The sequence below is a fragment of the Penicillium coprophilum genome (genome assembly GCF_028826855.1).
Source record: "Penicillium coprophilum strain IBT 35676 chromosome Unknown utg000004l_segment0_segment0, whole genome shotgun sequence".
Classification (NCBI taxonomy): Eukaryota; Fungi; Ascomycota; class Eurotiomycetes; order Eurotiales; family Aspergillaceae; genus Penicillium; species Penicillium coprophilum.
The window spans coordinates 1,025,500-1,047,325 of NW_026622723.1; the positions used below are offsets into that span (position 1 = coordinate 1,025,500).

At 49.4% G+C, this 21,826-nt stretch overlaps 11 protein-coding genes across 11 annotated transcripts; 7 read left to right on the forward strand and 4 right to left on the reverse strand.

Moving 5' to 3' along the window:
• Positions 1-137: 137 nt before the first annotated feature.
• On the forward strand, positions 138-2,136 carry N7500_004809 (chromatin structure-remodeling complex subunit RSC7; the record flags this gene model as incomplete). The annotated part of the gene is made up of 3 exons (XM_056675954.1): positions 138-186; positions 301-1,465; positions 1,524-2,136. 3 exons carry the CDS (start codon positions 138-140, stop codon positions 2,134-2,136), a joined length of 1,827 nt encoding a protein of 608 aa, XP_056530954.1.
• A 1,030-nt stretch (positions 2,137-3,166) lies between these two features.
• Positions 3,167-4,069, reverse strand: N7500_004810 (ESCRT-III subunit protein SNF7; the record flags this gene model as incomplete). The annotated part of the gene is made up of 4 exons (XM_056675955.1): positions 3,167-3,243; positions 3,293-3,501; positions 3,595-3,799; positions 3,895-4,069. 4 exons carry the CDS (start codon positions 4,067-4,069, stop codon positions 3,167-3,169), a joined length of 666 nt encoding a protein of 221 aa, XP_056530955.1.
• A 472-nt stretch (positions 4,070-4,541) lies between these two features.
• Positions 4,542-5,094, forward strand: N7500_004811 (nuclear telomere cap complex subunit Ten1; the record flags this gene model as incomplete). Its single annotated transcript, XM_056675956.1, has 2 exons — positions 4,542-4,627; positions 4,716-5,094. The coding sequence occupies 2 exons, from the start codon at positions 4,542-4,544 to the stop codon at positions 5,092-5,094; spliced, it is 465 nt and encodes a 154-aa protein (XP_056530956.1).
• A 172-nt stretch (positions 5,095-5,266) lies between these two features.
• Positions 5,267-7,151, reverse strand: N7500_004812 (MFS transporter; the record flags this gene model as incomplete). Its single annotated transcript, XM_056675957.1, has 4 exons — positions 5,267-5,993; positions 6,055-6,331; positions 6,385-6,761; positions 6,820-7,151. The coding sequence occupies 4 exons, from the start codon at positions 7,149-7,151 to the stop codon at positions 5,267-5,269; spliced, it is 1,713 nt and encodes a 570-aa protein (XP_056530957.1).
• A 1,298-nt stretch (positions 7,152-8,449) lies between these two features.
• Positions 8,450-9,942, forward strand: N7500_004813 (putative 3-beta hydroxysteroid dehydrogenase/isomerase family protein; the record flags this gene model as incomplete). Its single annotated transcript, XM_056675958.1, has 2 exons — positions 8,450-8,678; positions 8,735-9,942. 2 exons carry the CDS (start codon positions 8,450-8,452, stop codon positions 9,940-9,942), a joined length of 1,437 nt encoding a protein of 478 aa, XP_056530958.1.
• Positions 9,943-10,564: 622 nt separating this feature from the next.
• N7500_004814 (pre-mRNA-splicing factor SPF27 family protein) lies at positions 10,565-11,274 on the reverse strand (the record flags this gene model as incomplete). The annotated part of the gene is made up of 2 exons (XM_056675959.1): positions 10,565-11,178; positions 11,238-11,274. 2 exons carry the CDS (start codon positions 11,272-11,274, stop codon positions 10,565-10,567), a joined length of 651 nt encoding a protein of 216 aa, XP_056530959.1.
• An 850-nt stretch (positions 11,275-12,124) lies between these two features.
• Positions 12,125-14,477, forward strand: N7500_004815 (neutral/alkaline ceramidase; the record flags this gene model as incomplete). Its single annotated transcript, XM_056675960.1, has 2 exons — positions 12,125-12,336; positions 12,395-14,477. 2 exons carry the CDS (start codon positions 12,125-12,127, stop codon positions 14,475-14,477), a joined length of 2,295 nt encoding a protein of 764 aa, XP_056530960.1.
• Positions 14,478-15,299: 822 nt separating this feature from the next.
• On the forward strand, positions 15,300-17,412 carry N7500_004816 (uncharacterized protein; the record flags this gene model as incomplete). The annotated part of the gene is made up of 2 exons (XM_056675961.1): positions 15,300-15,524; positions 15,577-17,412. 2 exons carry the CDS (start codon positions 15,300-15,302, stop codon positions 17,410-17,412), a joined length of 2,061 nt encoding a protein of 686 aa, XP_056530961.1.
• Positions 17,413-18,566: 1,154 nt separating this feature from the next.
• Positions 18,567-19,457, reverse strand: N7500_004817 (HNH endonuclease; the record flags this gene model as incomplete). The annotated part of the gene is made up of 2 exons (XM_056675962.1): positions 18,567-19,145; positions 19,257-19,457. 2 exons carry the CDS (start codon positions 19,455-19,457, stop codon positions 18,567-18,569), a joined length of 780 nt encoding a protein of 259 aa, XP_056530962.1.
• Positions 19,458-19,617: 160 nt separating this feature from the next.
• On the forward strand, positions 19,618-20,387 carry N7500_004818 (haloacid dehalogenase, type II; the record flags this gene model as incomplete). Its single annotated transcript, XM_056675963.1, has 2 exons — positions 19,618-19,783; positions 19,834-20,387. 2 exons carry the CDS (start codon positions 19,618-19,620, stop codon positions 20,385-20,387), a joined length of 720 nt encoding a protein of 239 aa, XP_056530963.1.
• A 394-nt stretch (positions 20,388-20,781) lies between these two features.
• N7500_004819 (EI24 domain-containing protein) lies at positions 20,782-21,681 on the forward strand (the record flags this gene model as incomplete). The annotated part of the gene is made up of 3 exons (XM_056675964.1): positions 20,782-20,832; positions 20,880-21,457; positions 21,507-21,681. The coding sequence occupies 3 exons, from the start codon at positions 20,782-20,784 to the stop codon at positions 21,679-21,681; spliced, it is 804 nt and encodes a 267-aa protein (XP_056530964.1).
• Positions 21,682-21,826: the final 145 nt, after the last annotated feature.

A 21,826-nucleotide genomic window follows, 5' to 3' on the forward strand; every position in this document is an offset into this window, starting at 1 on the left:
AGTTTGCCTTGTTTGCACCATTTGGTTGTTTGCCGCGTTTGCAGCCTGTGGAGCACTCGGAAAAACCTCGGCCCTTCGCAAAACAGCTATTCCTCCCCATTTGCGCTTCCCCAGCATATCGACCAACCATCGACAAAATGCCACGAAAGCTCAGGGCGGCCGCCCAGGCGGCTGCAAAGTCGATAAGTGAGTTGATCCCAACCTCGAATTGATCCACACCGGCCACAAGCACCCATATCTCCTACTATGCATTGAATTTCATCCTCCCTTTAAGACGCGTTTACGATTAACCAGCTTTAGAAAATGTACCTTCGATTCCAGATGGGTCTGATGAGGAGATGGTCGACGCTCCTTCCTCTCACCCCTCTTCGCCTGTAGCCGAACCAGCAGACTCCCCAGAGAAAGATACCAATGTCGAACTCGAGGCTGAACCTGAACTTGAGCGTGAACCTGAACCTGAAGTTGAAGTTGAGCCTGAAGCAGAGCCTGCAGCTGGAAGCGCAGAAGTTCAGGCTCCTGAAATATCTGATACACCCAAGCCAGAGGAAAAATCGAGTATTGCAACGCCCGCAGAAGATCCAGTTCTTCCCGACACAGACAACACACCTTCCTACGGACCTGGTCGCCCATCACTTCCGCCTCGTGGCAAGCGTCGCATTGGTCGCCCACCCAAGAACCCTCGGCCTGAATGGGATCCGGCTGACGGCGACCCACCACTCCGAGTCACTACTCCAGTCAAAAGACGCCGAGGTCGGCCTGCTGCTAGCGGTGGACGTTGGGCACGGAATCGTGGCCCCTCCCATCTCACTCAAGTGCCCGTCGACAAGGAAGGAAACATGATGGATGTAATCAACGACGAAGTGTCGATTCCGCCCGACCCAATCGGCGCTACTAAGGTCGACGAGAATGGCCACCTGCAAGGCGGACGCGAGTATCGAGTCCGTACCTTCAAGATCCTTGGTCGCGGGGACCGCCTCTACATGCTGTCGACCGAACCGGCCCGTTGTATTGGGTTCCGTGACTCGTACTTGTTCTTTCAGAAGCACAAGATGCTGTACAAGATTATCATTGACGATGACGCCAAGCGTGATTTAATCGAACGCGATCTTATCCCTCACTCTTACAAGGGACGAGCCATTGGTGTTGTAACCGCACGATCAGTGTTCCGTGAGTTCGGCGCAAAGATTATCGTTGGCGGCAAGAAGATCATCGACGATTATGACGAGGCTGCTGCTCGCGAGCGCGGCGATGTGGAGGGCGAGCTGGCCGTTCCGGAAGACCGATTGCCTGGACCTGGAGAAACTTACAACAGAAACCAGTACGTCGCCTGGCATGGCGCAAGCAGTGTATATCACACAAACGCGCCCGCGGTCCCGCTTGCTGGCGGAAAACCAGTTGACACCAAGAAACGCCGTGTACCAGTCACCGATGACAACTGGATGCTTGAGCATGCGCGTGCTGCAAGGTGAGTCTCTATCTGGTAGTAAGCAACTCAATTGGAACTGTCGACTAATACATTATAGCAACTTTAATGCGAAGCTTGCCGAAATGCGCCGTGCGAATCTGGGTGGTGTGTACGATGTACACACAAATATTATGCAGCATCCGAAGATCATGCAGCCAACCCACGCCCGCTGGGAGCGCGTTTCCCCAGCCCCGGCGCCCGCCCCAACCGAGTTGACGAGTAATATGAACTCATTGAACCTCTCCAATGGGGGTTCTCCTTCCGACCATGAGAATCAGACCTCCCATAAAACCCAAGAAGCGAACGAGGCTGCCACTAGCGAACCCTCCACCGAAAAAATGACCGCTACCTTTTCCCCTGTTCCCGCATATCTCCACGACCGCTATGTCATTCAGGACATCGTCTATGAATCCCCGCCATATTCAAACATGGGCATCCCGGGGCCTGACGGTGATGTGCATGACATTGGCCCCAACGGCCTAGTCAGCGTCGCCAACCCCGAGCATCCCGAGTTCATGTCTCCAGAGATCCTCGAGTTGCTTCCGCCCGAGTGCAAAGAAGCTCTCATTGATGCTGCGGCACAGGAGGTTGAATGGAAGTCCAAATGGACCACCGAGACCAAGGACGGCGAGCGTACTCAGCCAACCAAGAGCTATGCCTGGTACCCATAAATATTGAAATTGGTTTCTTTTTTTTATTGAGATTCTTGCGCGTCGGGCGAAATTTATGGGTTAGCATGGGCTGGCTGGCTGGACATGGCAGGCGAAAACCGCTGGAGTTTTTTTTTTCCCCTTGTATTTCTGCTGGGTCTACTTTCACATTCTCGACTTATGCCTCGGATAGATTTTTGCCTATCTCCATGATGTATCAACTGGGTTTTCTTCTTTTTGGCTCCTCGAAGCTGGATCTCCATATGACAGCTTTTAGTGATGGAGTTTCAGATAATAATGAACCGCTTTTTTTTTGTCTCCCAGAATTTGTACTCTTTTTGACTATATCCCTGACGACGTAAGACTGAATAATGTGATTTATCTGCCTGAAGACGATATTCGGGAAGTTGTATGTAAGATGCTGGTCTTTTGCATGTATTTATTATAGATAAAGTTTTTTACATTTTTAGTTAAGATGATCATTAGGTACTATCTATAGGAGGATCAATGAGTAGGAATGGAAATAATAGCACAGAGTAGACTCGAAGATGTACAACATACGAAGGCACGTACCGAGGACAATTCTATGTATAAACAGGAATATCCCAAGCTGAAAATTCAAAATTAATAGCTTGGCTTACACGAATAAATAAAAGAACAACTGAAGTCATCTAAAACTCCATTTCAAAAAAAAAAGCAAAAATAAACATGAATCCAATAGATCGATGGAGTCGGCTTGTGAAAGGGTGTTGAGTGGAACAGCCAGGGGGAAAAAGTGACAAAAAACAAGACAGATCAGGGTAAAGTAAGACTTCGGAGATACCTGGGTGGCGTCAGATCATATGGAGGGGATGATAGAAACAACCTCAGAAGAGAGATAGAGGTAATAAAGAAGAGTGAGGGGGGCGTCAGCGGGAGCGAATGGAAGTAAATGCCTTGATCAGACGGCCGGGTCATGCATGCAAAGGTAAGTCAAGGAACAAGGAAGAGAAAAAGGGTAAAATTTCAACGGAAAGGCTGCATTGGTCGCGTTGCTGGAAGAAAGAGGCCGTCACATTGCCATTTCTGCGCGCAACTTTGCCAGCTCGGCCTCCTCGTCGTCTTCCTCTGCCTTGGCAGGGTGTTTGACTATACACAAGTTAGCGAACGATAATGTGATGTAGGAATCTGTTCTTACGATCCGTATTCCCTGCAGCTGGCAACCGGTCCAGTTGACTGCCCACCGGTACGGTCCCAGTGTGGAGCATCTTTGCATCCATGGCTTCCTGCTCCAGACCCTCCAATTCATTTTCGAGCTCATCCTCGTCGGGCTGTTCGCCGATAGGGAAGCCGGTAATGGCGTTTCCGATCTCGGTGCTGAGCGCATGTTGATCTTGAAGTTCCTCCCTGCGAATTATCAGTATATGGCCGTTCACATAACTAACAAGGACCACGATAGAGGTAATAGTAGGGACAGACTCGGTCCCCGCAGCAACGTACATCGTCTTGTCGACATCCTCGAGCTTCATTTTACCGTGGATATGTTTCATAGCGTCGCCGGCCCGCACCATAGCAGCCAAGGTTTCGTGGTTTATATTGGCGGCTTCGATGGAATATACCTGCTGCTCGAGTTGCATAATTTGAGCTGTTGTCTGTTCGAGATTCTTTTCGTGGACCTTTTTCCGTCGGAGGGCATTTTTGGCGGCTATTCAACACAATAGTAGAGGACCATATAGTTAGCCACCACACACAACTCTCAAATAGATGCCCAGCAACACTCTGCCAGATTCGCAATCGTACCATTCTTATCTGTATTAACGTGCTTCCGAGCCATAGCATCCTGCTCTGAGATCTGGGTCTCGAGATGCTTCTCGCGCTTTTGCAGCAAACCCAGCTGTTCGCGCAGCTGTAGAATAGCGTCCTTGGGCGCATCCTTCCGCTTCTGAGCGGCGGCCCCGCCAAACCAGGACCACATGGTGATGTCGGTGTCTGTGTAACTGGGAACCGGACAGAGTAAATAAGCAGGATAAGCCCCTTTGCTCAGGTAATATGCCCTAAGGAGACCAGGCAGCAGCTGAAAATCCGGAGTGAGTGAGCAGTGGAGAGTAAATTGGTTGTTTTCTTGCTGCAAGTCAGGTGGAGCGATAGGCTCCAGGCAATGTCAGTGAGCTGACAGGCGAGTACGGGCAGTGCGCGAAAAAAAGCTCTGAATAGCCAGTCTTGGACACACGACTCGTTGAGAGCGCTTCCAAAGATAATGTCGGGATGAATGTAAAGTGGAGGGGAGGAGCCCGACTTTCCCCTCGCTGAGCCTATGACATACACGGTAAGGTCAGTCACGTGCGCCAGCAAGACCGTTCTGTTTGTGACATTTTGGGGTGTCTTCTTTTTTAGAAAAAGTACTCGCATATTTACAATGCGGAGCATCTTCTTCAACTAGCGCAGGGATGAATGGGCCGCGCCCCTCAACTCGCGTGTTCCTCTCTGATCTCCCATCTCTACAGGCGGACTCGAAGATCCGCTTTCTTGGCTGGTGCGTCAGGCTCAGAGCAGGGAAGAAAATAGTATAAAGTCGAGGCAATCCAATACTGACTATGAACTACGTTCCTGTGTATACACAGTGTAACAAGTTATACCATCTCCACCGGCCATTTAGTACTGGAACACAACTATCCACGCAGCAAGATAGCTCCAAGCTCTGTATCTGTCGATATCAATGCCCTCCTCGAGGACCTGACCGCTGAAGAACTGCGCGTAGGGACATGGCTGAATATTGTGGGCTATGTCAGAGACTCGGAGCCGGTGCCACAACCATCTTCATTCGATTCGACTCCCGACGACGCGAATCGGCCAAGTCAGAGGCCTTCTACGGTGCCCCCTCGTCCGGTCTATGTCGAGGCAGTCATGGTCTTCCCAGCGGGAGCCATCGCCATCGGGGAGTATGAGCGTATTCTTTGCAATTCTCAGCGTATCGAGCAGATGATACAATTTACCCATTGAGAAAACATTTGTAATGGCTCAAACGACTTATGGAACTCAAAGCCACCCACGTATTAATGGAGTGCTTCTTTTGCATTAGACATTTGCTATATTGATTTTCGAGCACCTCAGATACAAGGCGAGGGGTATCCCAATCAAATAATCGAACAAAAAAAATCATTAAAAAACGACCCTAAACCGCCTCTTCTGCCTTTTCATTCGACTGATTTGCCTGCTGAAGCTGGAGTTGCCTCCTAGCCCGCTTTCCTTCCAGCTTCATCTTCTCTTCCTGCATGCGCAGAATGAGGGGACTCTTCATGCGAATCTTATGTCCATACCTATAAAACACGAACGGAATGGGCACAATAACAACCTCCAACACCCCCAGAAGGGTGCCTGCCCAGTTTGGCCCCAAACTGGCATACATAGAAGAGCCAGCAAGTGGCAGCACACCACCAAGGATACTCCGAATAACCGAGTTTCCCGCCAAAGCAGAAGCAGCATACATGCCATAGCTATGAGTCAGATAGTTAGACGCATAGATGAAGACACCTGTATTTCCCGCGCCGAACGGGATACCCGCGAGGAGGGGCACGATCCAGGGGATTGAGGCTGGAGAGCAGGTCCATGCGAACCAGAGCTCGCCGACTGGGATCATGGCTGCACAGATGCAGACGAACGAAACCATTGCTTCTGGGTGTGGTTTACCAGTCTCGGGGTCTTTGGCGTGGCTGTTGATTAGCCGTCGGACTAAGGGCTCACAGGCTATTGTGATGAGAACGCCGATCCCGATACCTAGGAAGGCGAGTCCGGACACGCCCAGTTCCCATCCGCGGATGCCCCGAAAGACGATTGGGTAGGCTACGAAGCATAGGTATAGGATACCGTAGATGATTGCGATGTAGATGTTCCAGAAGATGCTGGTGAGGCTGTCAGTTTCATGTTTTGTGGGTGTGAAATGTATAAGTGGAAGGAACCTACCAGATTGGCTCTGTGACTGCCATTACAAATGGCCGGCTGAGGTTCAGCTTGAGGATCTCAGGAAGGCTTGCCTTTTGGTCATAGCGACTCCACCAGCGGGACTCGCCGCTCTCCTTGCGGAGCTTGGCCGCTTTCTTTTGTAGAAGGGTTGGTGCATAGGTTTCTTTGAGAATGATAGCAAAGACCAAAGCAACAGCGGAGAGCATGAGGGCGATCCAGCACATCCAGCGCCAGCCAAGATATTGAGTCACGAAGCCTCCAATAACAGGGCCGATGACTAGATCCCGTTAGAAATGAAATATCAGTAGGAAAAGGGAATGAAGCACAAACCTGGTCCATTGAGTGGTCCAATACTCCAGACAGAGATCGCCAAAGCACGGTGCTCATCGTTCACCAAGTCAGCCACCATACCGGGCGCGGTAGAGATCATGACACTGCCAAAGAAAGCAGCAATAAAGCGAATGACTATCAGTGCCGTAACGGACTTTGCAAGCGCGCAGGGGATGATCAGGACTGTAAACATAGCCAGACAGACTACACAGACAGGTTTCCGTCCGTAGACCTCGCTCAACGGGGCCATGAACATGGATCCGATGGCAAGACCAAACAGATAGAAGGTCAGGCCGAGCGTGACAATAGTCTCGGACTCGCCGAATTCTTCGGCGATCAATGTAAGTCCTGATGTATAAGATGTTGAATATAACACGCTTCCGAGTGTATTAGCCAAAGAACTTTGTTTTTTATCACCTGGATATATCAACTTACACGATAAGAGTATTCCATGACAGGAACAAGATGCCCATGGCTTTATACTTGAGGGTCCAGTTTTTGGGGTTCTCGGGGTCATCGTCACCATTCCAATCAACCTCATAGTCGGGGTCGGCAGTGGCATTGGTTGCGATTGTGGTTACTCGCTCCGACAATGACATGTGCGAGGTTCGCGAGGCGCGAGCTGTCAATGTCCTTCCTAGTGCATCGCGATCGGTCTGCGTGTCTACCGTGGAAATGGACTCGATGGAGTTTGTGTCTTGGGACACCCTCTCGGTGTTCTCGGGCCATTTATCTTGGCTCCCCGAATTAGGGCATTGAGTTGCCATGCCCACAAGCTTGAATTGCCTTGGAACGAGTACACCAATGCTCGGGGAGGCTAGATTGGGTGTGTACCGGAGATCAAGTGAACAAGCTACTCCAGTGTGAGGGGCTGTAATGAAGAAAATAGGGGGAAATGGCAATAAGAGAGATTATAGTTTCAGCTCCAAGATTAAACTGTAGTAATGTAATAAAGTGTGTCGTTCTCTAAGATTTTGTAGAGATATCTTCTGCAAATGGATGCCCAAACCCCGAACCCGATAGGTTTAAGTATCAACAAGACCTGCAAAACTGATATAAATTACAAATCGAAGGCATCGAAATCACGAAACTCGGAATTTCCCAAGGTGGGGCCGAAAGCCTGTGATAAGCATACTTCGACGAGAGCTAGGCTTACAGGGCCTGAAGAGCTTCGGGGGCTTCGGGGGCTTGGAGGGCTTGAATGGCTTGAATGGCTAACTAGATCTGTCGGAGCAAAAAGAAAGGATATCACTTGAGTGAAGCTACGTATAGTATCAGATATTCCCTACAAACCCTTGGCATGGTTTCCCCATGGGCAAAGAGGTCCATAAAACAGAAGTTGTGTTTTCCGACCCAACTCTCCACACGGCTTAGGCCCGAAAACATGTGGGATTCAGCCTGGCTAGTGTGCCGGTTTGCCGAATACTCTAGGCCCAAGCTGCGAGTGGTATTATATTTGGTGTTAGGTGCTTGGCACGGTTGTATATGAGTTCAAGTACTCCGTACATTTGATGTGGGTTTATCTGAACGGTTTATGTAAAGGGCTTTACAACCATTGTAGGGCAATTCGAAAATGATAAATTTCTTCAATTCTTCATTCCTTACTCCGAATACTCTACTACCCAACAGCGGAGTGTTCCAAACCTGTTGTATAGGGTATTCGACCTATGAAACCGAAGAAATCCCCGATCAATGTGATACATCATACAGGCATATAAGGGATCCTCAGGTTTATGAAACCCAACCCTATTCTGTACTTCTAACCTAGGATTTCTTAAAAGCTGTCCTGGCAAACAAGTTTTGTTTGTCGGTTTGATTCGACTGTTTGCTGACACGTTCTCAATGGCCATGGAGCTCAGGGGCCACAGAGCTCAGGCTCGCTTAGCCGAAGCGAACTCAGGTCTAAGCGACCTGCCGAGATCTGATCAGAAATGTTTCATCCTGACTGAAACAAGTTGCTTTAAATCTAGACTTTCAAACAGCATAAATTTTTGAACTTCTTTGTAATTTTTAAAGTCCTGAAATCACAACCTTGAAAGAAGTATCCTGTAACTATCCAATTATCATGGTGTTGCTTATAGTAGCCGCCCTGGCTGGACTGTTCGCTCTCTATCTGTGGCATGTGAACTCTGCTATGCAAGTAGTCCCCGAAGAGGCACAGAGACTATCACCTCATCGCTGGACAATTGAAGAAATCAAAACAGCTTATGAAAAGAGCCTGGTAGCCCCCATCGACGTGACCAAGAGCCTGCCTCCAAAACAATCCCGACGATATGTGGTCGTAGGCGGAACTGGTACGTATAGATACAAGTCGCTCTTCATATACATCTACTAACTCGCCAAACTGTAGGTCTAGTTGGCGCTTGGATAGTCTCGCATCTCCTTGCACGGGGCGAAGACCCCAAGGCCATTCGTATTCTAGACCTAATCTCCCCAGAGCAGGACGTCCTCAACAAAGGTGTGGGCTGGGTGAAAACCAACATCACCGACAAGCTCGCAGTAACAACAGCTTTCGAAAAGCCATGGGCTGCCAGTGTCACCAGCCTATCCCTAACTGTCTACCACACTGCAGTTATGATCCGACCCCAAGACCGATTCAAGAGCTTCCTGCCACTCAGCAGCAAAGTTAACATCGAAGGCACACGGAACGTCCTGAATGCTGCAAGAGCTGCCGGTGCCACAGCCTTCATCTGGACATCTTCAGGCTCCATCGCCCTGCACCAGCCAACTTTCTGGATCGCGCCGTGGGAGACTCAACCCAAGCGCGCAGTCCAAGTGATCAGCGACGACACCAAAATACCGGAATCCCACTACCAATTCTTTGGCAACTATGCCGTAACCAAAACCGAAGCGGAGCGCCTCGTCCGCGCAGCAGATGACCCAGAAACAAATTTCCGCACCGGCTGCATCCGCCCTACAAACGGCGTATATGGCACAGGCGGCCAAGCCAATAATGTCATCACGGGCCTTTACCTCCGTAACGGAGGCAGTCCGACCTGGGCTCGCCCGATCCTCCAGAGTTTCGTGCACGCCGAGAACGTCTCGCTAGCACATCTCTTGTACGAACAGCGTTTGATCCAGCAGAGCGAGCCTGGCTCGCAGCTCCCGAATACAGGTGGCCAGGCATTCATCGTCAGCGACCCCAACCCGGCGATTGCTTTTGGTGATTTGTACACACTGCTAACGACGTTGTCCAAAACGCCGGTTTTGTTTCCGGAGGTGCCACCCGCGCCATTGTTGGTATTAGCGTATTTCCTTGAGATGTATGCTTTTTTGCAGTACAAATATCTCCCTTGGTTGCCAGCTTTGTCGGGGGATATTGCGCAGCTTCAGCCCTCAGTGTTCTCCATTGTCAATGTTCATGTCTTTGCTGATGATTCGCGCGCAAAGCTAGCGCCTGAGATGGGTGGGTTGGGGTATAATCCGCCTCTGAACACTCTTGATGGTCTGTGTCGGCGGCTTGTAGATTGGAATACAGAGGCCGAAGGGAAGAAGATGAATTTAGGTCCCGTGAAGGTTTCGGATGGTGTTGGTGTGGTTGCGCCGAGGGTGTTGTGAAATTTTGTGCCTGGCCGGTCTACTTGATTTGAGCAGTCACGGGGGGTGGGGGAGTTCATGAGCAAAAAGTGGCAAGCAGTTTAGTCTTTACTCGTTCTGGGGAGTTTCTTATAGGAACACGTAATAGCGTGGAATGGAATTGTATTTTGAGAGAAGGGATCTGGTAGAAGATATCATTCATTCAGTCTTCTAGCTTGGAATAGCCGGAGCCGACCAGCAGAACCCGGCCATACCAGGGTCTCATTCCTTCCCAATCTTAATTTAGGCTCAAAGGCTGTTTTTTGTTGGAGCTTGGTATGAGGATAAATCCCCATAGGTAGTCGTAACCTCAAAAATGGTAGTTTTGGGGAATGGCAGAAAGCCCACGGTTAAAATCCGTGTAAGCGAGAATAGGTCCTCGGCGCAAAAGTAAGAGCGACACACATAGGCCGTTTCCCAAAATTCACGGATGCAGGAACAAGGACACCCTCAAGTCGCACATATGGCACCCCACCATGCAAGCGTTCCACCAAACAGACTGTGCGACCAAGAACATGAATCCCTCAGCCAGCAGAAGGTCGCTAGAATGACGAGCTTTCATTTCTCAGAAAGGTAGTACACAAACAAGATTGAGAGCTCTCCGTTAGCGAGCCTGCTGCTGAGCCATTTGGCGCCTGTAGTCAAGATTCTGCCTGCGCAGACCCTCAGATGCCAACTCAACATTGAGAATCGCCCCAGGGCCACGCTTCCACGTCTCTTCCAGACTGACTAGCTCACCTTGGCTCGCCTCCTGTGCAATTTTTCTCTGCTTATTCACCTCCTCAGAAGCCTCCTTCGTCTCTGCCAACTCCTTCTCAAGAGAGCCGAGAACTTCCTCAAGCTGCGAATTACCAACCAGCCAAGCGTTCTTGCCATACTCTTCCAGCAGACCCAGGCTCTTGTTGCGCTCGGACAAGTACGAGCATGACACATATGCCTGTTGTAAAATCTGGCCCGATTTGGCTAGATCGGGTGTCTCGGTGTCTGGTGTGGGAGTTGGTGCCTCTGGTGCTTCGTAACGGGATAGATCGATTCCTCCTGTGAGAGGTGCTCCTTGCGCTTTGCGCGAAATTTCTTGTTGCATGAATTGAGAAAATTTGGGTTCTGGCGCTTCCGGTATCCAGGGGTGCATTGTGGAGGCGTGCTCTGGGGATAGCTCTGCGTTGATGAGCTGCTGCGCTTGCGCTCGCGCGGACGCAGTGGGCGCTGCGTCGATATCTTAGAAGATTAGTGAGTTTGGTTCCAATGCATAGATCTTTTCCACCCTGAGTACATACATGGCAGCGAGTCATGCGATTCGTTGATTAACGGCATTTTGGAGTGAAGGTCTTGTATGAATGTCAAGACCAATAGTAGATTAATCTGAGAACCATTGCTATATGAAGGCGGTGACAAAGGCGGCGACACAAATGCAGCTGACTCAGCTAGTACGCGTCACGTGATTCTTCTATATCCATCGAGGTGAAAACAAACCAGGCGAACAGTATACCTGATCTGTCATGTAATCGATATATCTATGTTGTAATGTGATTGCGCTCAAGCTGTGATCGAGTCATGAGATACGTTGTGTATGTGGCTGCAGCAGAAACCAGGGTCTGGGAGTCCGGGGATATACTTGGACGAATGGTATTGCTCTCTAGGATGCTCCCAACTTGCACGATGATCCTATCCGGTTCGAACTGGTTTTACCCGAGGTCCCTGAAGACTAATGCAAGTCTCCAGCTCTCTGACTGGCTATACATCAAGGCAATTCAGTCTTCACCTGTGCAGTCACATCAGCACCTTCCTCCCGTGCGGGGGCAGTGAAAGTCCATCCCCTTTTTGGGTGTGCCGGAATTCAATGGATGACGATCCCAAGCCCTTGCACATCGCTTAGACGAATGTCACCTAAGCACTTGATGTACTTTCCACTAATGCTCAGCTTCGTTCCCAATCTTGGGGTACTTAGGCAATGATCGTATGTACTTGCAGCTAGCTCCTCTTCCCACTGTATTCCCCACTGCACTTGTATAAGAACCCATATCGCCCGAGGGGATTTCAGCTTCCCAAGGCTTTCGAAGGAGTCACTCGGCGCAGTCTTTCTGCTGATATCATAACAATATATATCTATATATCAATATATATATATATATATATATATATACATTGGCAAACCGTCCTAACAATGGCTAACTTTCGCCTGAGCGTTACTCTTGCTGGGGTGGCTCTTGGAGCGCTGGTGTTTTTGCAGCTGATTGCTGTATTCAAGCTCGATATCCAGTCGCAGGCGCCTTTGCCGAGCTTTAGTTCAAACTTCAACCAGTGGAAAAGCAGAGCAAACGCGGCGACAGCTGATGATATCTTTTTGGTAGGAGCAGGCAAGGCAGATGTGACTGGGTATCTTCATGCTTTATTTGGACATTCAATGTATTCAATTGGCTGATATATTTACTAGACCCGTTGTGGAGCTTGCCCTCGCTGGCTATGCTAGTTTGGACCAACTAGGCACTGGTCTAAAGCAGAGACTGTATTCTCGCGCCTTCATCTTCGCAGACCCAAACAAGCCCGATGATACTTTCGTGTACCTAGTTCTCGATACCCTTACGGGTGACACGGCCGTGCGACATGGTGTCCTGGAGGGTCTCAATGCACTCGGTGGAAAGTATTCAAGGTACGGTGAACACAACGTCGCAATGACGGGGACACATTCGCACTCCGGGCCTGGAGCGTGGATGAACTACTTGCTGCCTCAGATCCCGGCATTAGGTTTTAACAAGCAAAGCTATCAAGCCATTGTCGACGGTACTATTCTATCAATCATTCGTGCTCATGAAAACTTGGAGCCGGGTCGACTTTCTTTTGGATCCATCGACTTGCAAGACACCAATATCAATCGCAGTCCTTTCTCATACGATCATAACCCCAAGGAAGAACGAGCACGGTACTCTGCCAATGTTGAAAAATCGCTCTCGCTCATTCGGTTTGATCGCGAATCTGATCACAAAACAACGGCTGTCTTGACATGGTTCCCTGTTCATGGCACATCTTTGTACAACAACAACAGTCTGGTCAGCGGCGATAATAAAGGTGTCGCAGCCTACCTCTTCGAGCGCAGCGTCGAGGGCGATGCGAGGTTCACTGACGACGCCGTTATTGGATTCTCTCAAGCGAATGTCGGGGACACATCCCCCAATATCCTGGGGGCTTGGTGCGAAGACGGCTCTGGAGAGAAGTGTCGTTACGAAGATAGCACTTGCGGTGGCAAAAACGAGGATTGCCATGGTAGAGGTCCTTTCTTTCGTGAGAAGGATAACGGAGCGAAGAGCTGCTTCGAGATTGGGCGCCGCCAGTACTCCGCAGCAAAGAAGCTTTACGAAGAAATGGACACCACCTCTATCAAAATCACCGGAAGTTCGGCGGTGAAGGCATTCCATGTGTACCAAGATATGAATGGATACACTTTCCCCTCGCCGTTCAACTCCAGTATACTGACGACTTGTCCTGCGGCTATGGGGTACTCGTTTGCCGCTGGAACTACGGATGGCCCAGGTGCCTTTGACTTTACCCAGAATGCTACTGGACCAGCTGGACGAAACCCCCTATGGCAAGTTGCGCGTGCAGTTATTCATCAACCAAGCAAAAAGCAGCAGCAGTGTCAAAGCCCCAAGAACGTGCTATTGGATATCGGCACTCTGACTGAGCCTTATGCATGGGCCGCGGACATTGTTGACATCCAGGTCTTGCGAGTGGGTCAGCTGTTCCTAGTCATATCCACCAGCGAAGCTACCACGATGTCTGGACGACGCTGGAAAGAGGCTATTGCGAAAGGGGCAAAGAGTCACCTTTCTGTTTCCGATCCTCTTGTGGTACTGGGCGCCCCGTCCAACAGCTATGCTCACTACGTGACAACCGAGGAGGAGTACGGCGCTCAGCGCTATGAGGGCGCTTCCACACTCTACGGCCCAAACACACTAGCGGCCTATGTTAATCTGACTCTCACCTATCTGCCATATCTGGGAAGCTCCTCGCAAGTTGCCAAACTTCCAGCCATCCAACCCGGCCCTACCCCACCAATCAACACCAACCGTTCATTGAGCTTCATTGCGGGGGTTGTGTATGATGGAACACCCATTGGCAAACGCTTTGGGAACGTGATTTCAAACCCGGGGAGTGGACCATACGGGCCCGGGGATATTGTCAAGACGACCTTTGTGGGTGCCAACCCTCGCAACAATCTACATCTCGAGTCGACCTTCGCTGCAGTCGAAAGAAAGACCGATTCTGGTGCATGGAAGGTCGTGCGCAACGATCGCGACTGGAATTTGGTCTATACCTGGAAGCGGACCAATGAGGTTCTTGGCCACAGTGAGGTGACAATTCAATGGGAGATTGAGGATGAGTATTATAGTGTGGACACTGCGACCCCCCTGCAGGCTGGGACCTATCGGATGCATTATTACGGAGACTCGAAGAATGCTCTTGGCCAAATTTCGCCATTCGAGGGCATTGGTGGGACTTTCACAGTTAAAACTTCGTAGTCCGACTTATTTATAATATAGCGGAGTGACAAGTTGAATGAAAGGTGTCGAACAATCTGGCCAAAGTGCATGACCCCCGGAGTAACCAAGTCACAATAATTATATCTCAACTTACGCGCCCGTACACGTAGCAAATGAATTGGCCAGACCCATCTCCGTCGAAAAATCTACTCAGTCCATAAGTCAACATGTAATCTTCAATCAAATAATAAAGTGGTCCTACTCCTGCAGCTGGCCAATCACCACGCGTCATCGACCAGGGCTGGGCGCCTACTGCAACGTCTCTTTGTCGCGCGATCTATTTCTAGAGATTCTGTCCCACAAAGAGCCCCTTGCAATGGCGGTTACGTCTGAAACTGATGGTATTGGGCCACTGTAGATTTTATGGGACAACTTTCAAGGTTGAGAACAATGGGTGGCTGACAGGAAGCCCTAAGCCCAACTCGGCCCATGAAACCCCAAATGCAGATATACCAGCTGGGATCCTCGATGGCGAGGCGTTTGAAAGAAAAATCTCTTTCCTTTTGGAGTCTCAGGCTGCTTCATCTTGCCCCATTCTTTTTTTTCCCTTCGCTTCTGTGGTCCTTAGTGATCCAGCCATTCTTTCATTTGCAAGCCATCAAGACGCCTCCAGGCCTTGGATGCACATTAATTTCATAATATTTTCTTTGACCATGCTTTTCTATACGCGAGATTGTTTCCATCCTATTCGGGCGATCTATTATATCTCTATCTGAGCATCCGATTTTCTTTAACACCCTACTTTCTCCGTGGAAGTTGTGTCCTGGCGATCACTTCCAACACTCTCGTTTCTAGATCAGGATGCATCACTCCCAGTTCTTTTTGTTCCTTCTTTTGCCATGGATGGCTTTAGCTGGTCCGATATCTCGATTGCTATCTCAGTCATCGGAGGCACCTGAGTCATCCTCTTCTCTCCTGTTGCCAGATATCAAACGGCGTGAAGCTGGCGGTATCACCGAAATCACGCCTGTTGCGGGGCCTATTTCGGCGCCTACTCAGATACCATTTACGTACGACGAGTCAATAGTACCTTTGCCCTTTTCTAAGCCAATAAGCTATTAAGCTAACCGTCATGTAGAAGCCAATTACATCGCATGTGTTAACGACGACTCAGAACCCCACGACCTCCCTAGAGCCAACGACCTCTCTGGAGCCAACGACCTCTCTAGAGCCAACGACCTCGCTGAATCCATCGACGTCGCTGAATTCATCGACCTCTCAGTATGCACAGACTTCGCAGAAGCCAACAACCACCTCTCATGCGTCCACTACGACTCGGCGATACACACCCTCGTCCTCAAGCCCGGAACTGCCGCGTTCATCAAGTAGTCTCTCACCTGTCTATACAGTTCCCCTCTATATGCCAAGCATAGCACCCTCCTTTGATTCCTCAATCATACCGGGTGCATCCCAATCTTCATTGGCTGGGCTTTCAGATGCAACAAACAGCACCAAAGCCGCCACAGCCACACCGTCATCGATAGCACCACTACCTACAGTGCCCACAATACCTAAAGTTTCCACAACTAGCAGCCCAGCTGTGGGAGCCATTCCATCCTCAGGAGGAGCAAGCAGTAGCACTTCTTTCACATCCGCATCCACACCCATGATTCCAACCTCCAATCCCATCCAGCTAGCGAATTCTACGCAGGCAAAATCTACACCAGTACAGCCTGTCACATCAGGATTCAAGCCATTGATGACTGTAACCGAGCCTGTGATTGTCTATGTGACAAAAGGCGCACCAAGTCCATTTTCAACAAGCGTTGGTCACCACGCAACCAATGTCAAAAACTCATCGGTGTCGTCGGCAAATCTAACGGCAAAACCGTCTATTGAACCAACAACTACGTCTTTGAAATTTGTGACCATTCATTCCACAGCCACGTCGGTTGTTCATGTGACTGTTTACCCAACATCACCACCTGCTTCTTCGGCCTTGCTGGCCCCAACTGGAAATGCTTCGAGTGTCAATGCAGCGCCTATAGACAATGGCCCTGCGAATACAACGTCAGCTGTGCCCCTAACTGTCCAGTCGACAACATCATCTCTTCCTTCGTCTTTTTTGTTGTCGTCCTCAGAAGAGATTGCTCCTGTGGCGACAGCTCATGTCACTTCCACAAGTGTTGTTCCTCTGACAATTTATTCAACTACACCGTTATCTTCTTCTGTGTCCTTATTGCTACCATTCACAAGCGAGCTTGAATCTATAACAACAGTCCATGTCACTTCCACAAGTGTTGCTCCAGTAACAGCCTACTCGACAACATCGCCATTGCCTTTGTCGCCGTCCAGTGAATATGGTTCTACAGTGACAGTACGTGTCACCTCCACAAGTGTTGTTCCGGTAACTGTTTATTCGACAACATCGTCTCCTCCGTTGTTGCTGTCCAGTGAGACTGCTCCTGCAGTGACAGCTCACGTCACTTCCACAAGTGTTGCTCCAGTGACAGCCCACTCGACAACATCGCCATTGCCTTTGTTGCCGTCCAGTGAATATGGTTCTACGGTGACAGTACGTGTCACTTCCACAAGTGTTGTTCCGGTAACTGTTTATTCGACAACATCGTCGTCTCCTCCATTGTTGCCGGCCTTGAGTGAGACTACTCCGCATGAGACTGCCCCTGAAGTGACGACCCATATTACTTCGACAAATACCCTTCTCGTGACCCTTTCAGAGTCGGCTGCTACACGACCAGTGGAAACTGCACATACATTTGATCCCACATCTACCGTAGATGCCAATATCGCTACCACGACCTCCAAGCCAGGCAAAGGCATACTGACTGTGAATCCGGTTACACCGTCTGGCTTTATCACAATCACTGAGACCGAGACTGAGACCGAGACAAAGACTCAGACGGTAACAGATCGCATTACTGAGACTGTCACTGCCACTGTTACTCGAGATTGACTGTAAGATTGGGAGGAAGTTGTCTATATTATCTATTTCCTAATTATCAGACCTTTCTTTCGTGAGAGGGTACTTTTCTTTCGTATACAGACTATTTCCACTCTTTCAAGGAGGGAAGCTATTTTAAAGATATCTAAGAATGATAAATGAGGAACCCGCTGAAAAGACCGCCGAAAAGACTACTTAACAGCCCTGTAAAACATCACAAGACCTCACAAGCTCTCGGCCTTCTACTGTTGTAAGCTATATTACCGATATGTGACACTAATTCCATCACGTAAAGCCCTTCCTATTTAGATCCCCTATCGAAAAAGGGCTGGCGCAGTTAACGTGGCCGTTCGTTCTAGCGGTCTCCAAAGTAGATGCGGTATACTCGGCATATAAAAACCTGCGCGTAAAATGAAGGAGAATATGATTAATTAGAGAACTACTTTCACATTCACTGTGAGATATACGGTACTGACCAGGAATTGTACTGCGATGCATAGAGGATGAGTTGTGGCGACAAGGCAGTGACACAAACCCACAACTCTGAGGCTATAAGCCCTCTAGGACCATTGAGTCTTTCAAGTCGTGCCCATGGCACACCTCCCCTTAGGCGGATAGTTATCATCACAGCACAAAATGGTGGTTATCCAACACTTGTACCAGTGCGGAGATCAAACTCATGAAAATCGGCTCCGAGGTCTGAAAGCTGCTTGTCCGTCATAGGAAGCTTCCTATTCTCGCGAAGGGTATTTTAGATCCGTTCCATTGTTTGAAACTAGTTATCGGCGTAATTGAATGCTGGAGTGGAAGAGAAGTAGAGAGTATAGAGGAGTATAAGAATAACGATGGACACAGTATCATTGCCGCCAAACCGGTCCTGTGAAATTCGGCCATCGAATCGAATTTTCCTGGCCGATCTTTCATGGGAAGGTCAACTGGTATTGATGACGTTTTTGCCTGGAAGGACTCATAAAAGACTCCCTATGTAAGGTCGGTACATACCTTAGCTTTCGGTGTTATTGCATGCGTGATACTGGTCTGTAAAGATCATTGCCAATCTAAAGCCGTACAGGGCTGTGTGCTATCACTCCCATGGTGCATCCCCTCAAGTCTCAGGTAAACACGTACAATCGAATCTTATAACCACAAATAAACATCGACTACCTCTACCTCGCCTTCCACCTAACCCTCCCAACCCACATAGCCCAATCCCGCACATCCTCTCTTTCACAAATTCGCTCAACAGTAAACCACTCTCTAGCTAGCTCCTCATTAGTCGCCATGCGATGCACAAAACTATGACAAGCGCGACAAAGCCACGCCACACTATTCAACATCCACTCATCATGCCACCCTTTCTTGAGAACCTTGGCATGCACCCCGCGCGGGATCAAATGGTGATACGAGAGCGGGATCCAGTCACGTTCGCAAATCTCGCATGCATCCGCGCGCGTGCTCGCCCAAGCCGGCGGGCCAGTCGTCACGCTCGATGTGTACTCTGTCAGCACAGGTGCGAGGAAGTCCAGTAAATCTGCTGCGTCGGGTATTATGCCGTAAACGAGTAACGAGTCGGTCACGCTGACTGGGATTGGGGAAAAGAGCGACTCAAGTGTGGCGCGTGGGAGGGGGGTGTCGGCGTCTGGGGGAATGTAGAGGGTTGATAACGTTGGGTCATGCTGAATGGCTGCGTAGCTTAGGGTTTGGAGGGAATTTGGGAAGGTAGTGAAGGTTTCTGAGGCTAGGAACTGGGGTTTGTTAGCTTTGGATCTTGTTAGTTCTTGACTGTAGTGTGTAGATTTCGTTGGGCCTGAGGGCTAGTCGCTTTGCGCTTGATTGGCCTGGTTGGGTGTATGTACATCAACAAATTCAGCGAGTTCTTCGGGGTCTGCTCTCACAGTGGAGACTGTTGACGCTGTTGTCACAGTTGTTACGTCTTTGCGCTCGGTGCGTTTGCCCTTGGGCTTCCGTCGCATTGGCTTTGGTTTTTCCTCAGAGCGGGCCACGATGGCATTAGACAGACATTCGCGGAATACAGCATAATTATCATTGGAAGTCATTGGAATCTGACTGGGAAGAGTCCTGAATATTGCCCCTTGATCTCGGAGAGGTTGGGCAGAGAGTCTGTTTTGCCCCACGGAAGATTGACATCATCAACTTGCATTCTTCAGCCTTAACGGCCTTGGCTTACCCGCTTATCTGTTCCAAGGTTATTCTATCATGGCAACCAAGACAATTGTCGCTTTTGATCTATATGGCACTTTATTGTCAACTGAATCGATCGTTAAACAACTTGAGAAACACTTTGACAATGCCAAGGCGCAGTCGATCTCGTCGCTCTGGAGGCGGTATCAACTGGAGTACACATGGAGATTAAACAGCATGGGCAAGCCATCCTTTTAAAACTTAGTGCTCCAAGATATTGACAATCAACAGGCCGCTATGAAGAGTTCTCAGCCATCACACGTAACTCACTGATACACGCGCTGGCCGACAACAACGAGCAGCTAAGCAACGACAATATCGAACACTTCATGCAAGCTTATGACAGTCTCTCTACGTTTTCTGACGTGGATCCAGCTTTGAGCCACATAGCTGCAGACCCAACCATCCAAGCCGTGATATTCTCCAATGGGACAAGAAGTATGGTATCCAACTCGATGTTGCGGTCTAGGGACCTTTCGCCGCACGCGAGTGTCTTCCAAGACATCGTCACCTCAGACAAAGTCAAGCAATATAAGCCATCACAGGCAAGTTACAAGCACCTAGCAAAGCAGACAGGCCAAGACCCATCACATATGAACAAACTTTGGCTGATTAGCGGCAACCCTTTCGACATTGTCGGGGCGCGCGCTGCAGGCATGCAAGCTATATGGGTTGACCGTGTTGGTACGGGATGGAGGGATGCCATGGCTCCAGATCTACGGCCAACGGCCATTGTGCACAGTTTGGAGCACATTGTGAACGAGATTCATAGACATCGGCTTTAAGCCGGGACGTCCAACATGGAACTTCTAAGAAAGGCTCCAAGCACCAGTACATGCTTGAAAAGAGGAATGTACAGCTGAATATATTCCAAACGCTCCACGCTTGAGTAGAAGAGTCTGGGGTAAGCCAGCGGATTTGGTCTTTCCTCCCATTTCCCCTCCAGAACAGTGATTGTAACAAAAGTTCAGAGTGAATAGGGAGGAGTTCAGTTTATGTGAAGAAGAAAAGAAAAAGGGCGCTCGGCGAAAAATTTCTTGATGAAATAGTACCAGCTTAGTCATCATAGCTGATATCCATAGATCACGTGAAGGCTTATCGATAAGGTGCTGCCTACCTACTTTCGAACTTGTCCATCGCCGTTGGCAGGGATTCTTTGAAGTTGGGAACTTGCAAGCCATGTCGCGATTCCTGGATCCTAGCCGGGCTGCTTGGCTGTATCCTCTTTGGGTATGTTATTATAGGAGATTCTATAGCTCCAGGACTAATCTACATAGGGAATTTACTATTTTGCGTCAAATCGGTTCCTATGGCCTCTCTTCAAGGCCCGCCTTCTCCCCATCGTCCTTCTTTCGTCCTTCATATACTTTATCCTCTTCTTTTTTGCTTACCTGCCCCAAGTTGCCTTCCTTGCTATCTTTCAGGGTAGCTCGGCATGGGTAAGCGGCGCATTCCTGGTGCTTGGTGAAGGAGCAGCGATCGTTGCCGCACTCTTCGAGGCATTCTTTGTCGATGAGGCTCTAGTGGATATCTTTGATGCAGTTTTGGTAAATGAGGGCCTGGAGGAGCTTGTTACCACCTCGCGGGTCATTTATCCTGAGCCCGGGGACCCGGCCAAGCGTCTGGGTACGCCGACCACCAGTGCCGTGTACTCTCCATTTTCGTTCCGGCAGATCGCCGAGTTTATAGTTCTGCTTCCGCTTATCTTTATTCCGGTAGCCGGCACCCCTATGTTCCTAGTTTTGACTGGCTATCGTGCCGGTCCCTTCCATCACTGGCGTTACTTCCATCTGTTGGACATGTCCAAACAGCAGAGAAAGGAAAGTATTCGTCGGCGTCAGCTGCAATACACCACGTTCGTCACATCAAGTCACTCTATCGATATGAGATCTAACACAATCTAGCTTTGGAACGGTGGCTCTGATCCTCCAGCTAATTCCTCCTTTCTCTATGTTATTTTTGATGACAACAGCTGCTGGCTCGGCACTTTGGGCGACGGACATTGAACGCAAGCGACGAGCTATCCACCAGCAGTCTAGTCGACTGGGTGAGCAATACCATGACGATATTATGCCATGATCTGTGAATGATACATCTCTTTCGGGTTGACCGAGATTATTGCAAAATGCGCCTAATTTTCCATTTATAGTTCCCAATATAGGCGATTTATGCGACACCCTTGGTCTATGCTATGAAGAGAAAGCCGAGAAAATTCCAATATCCT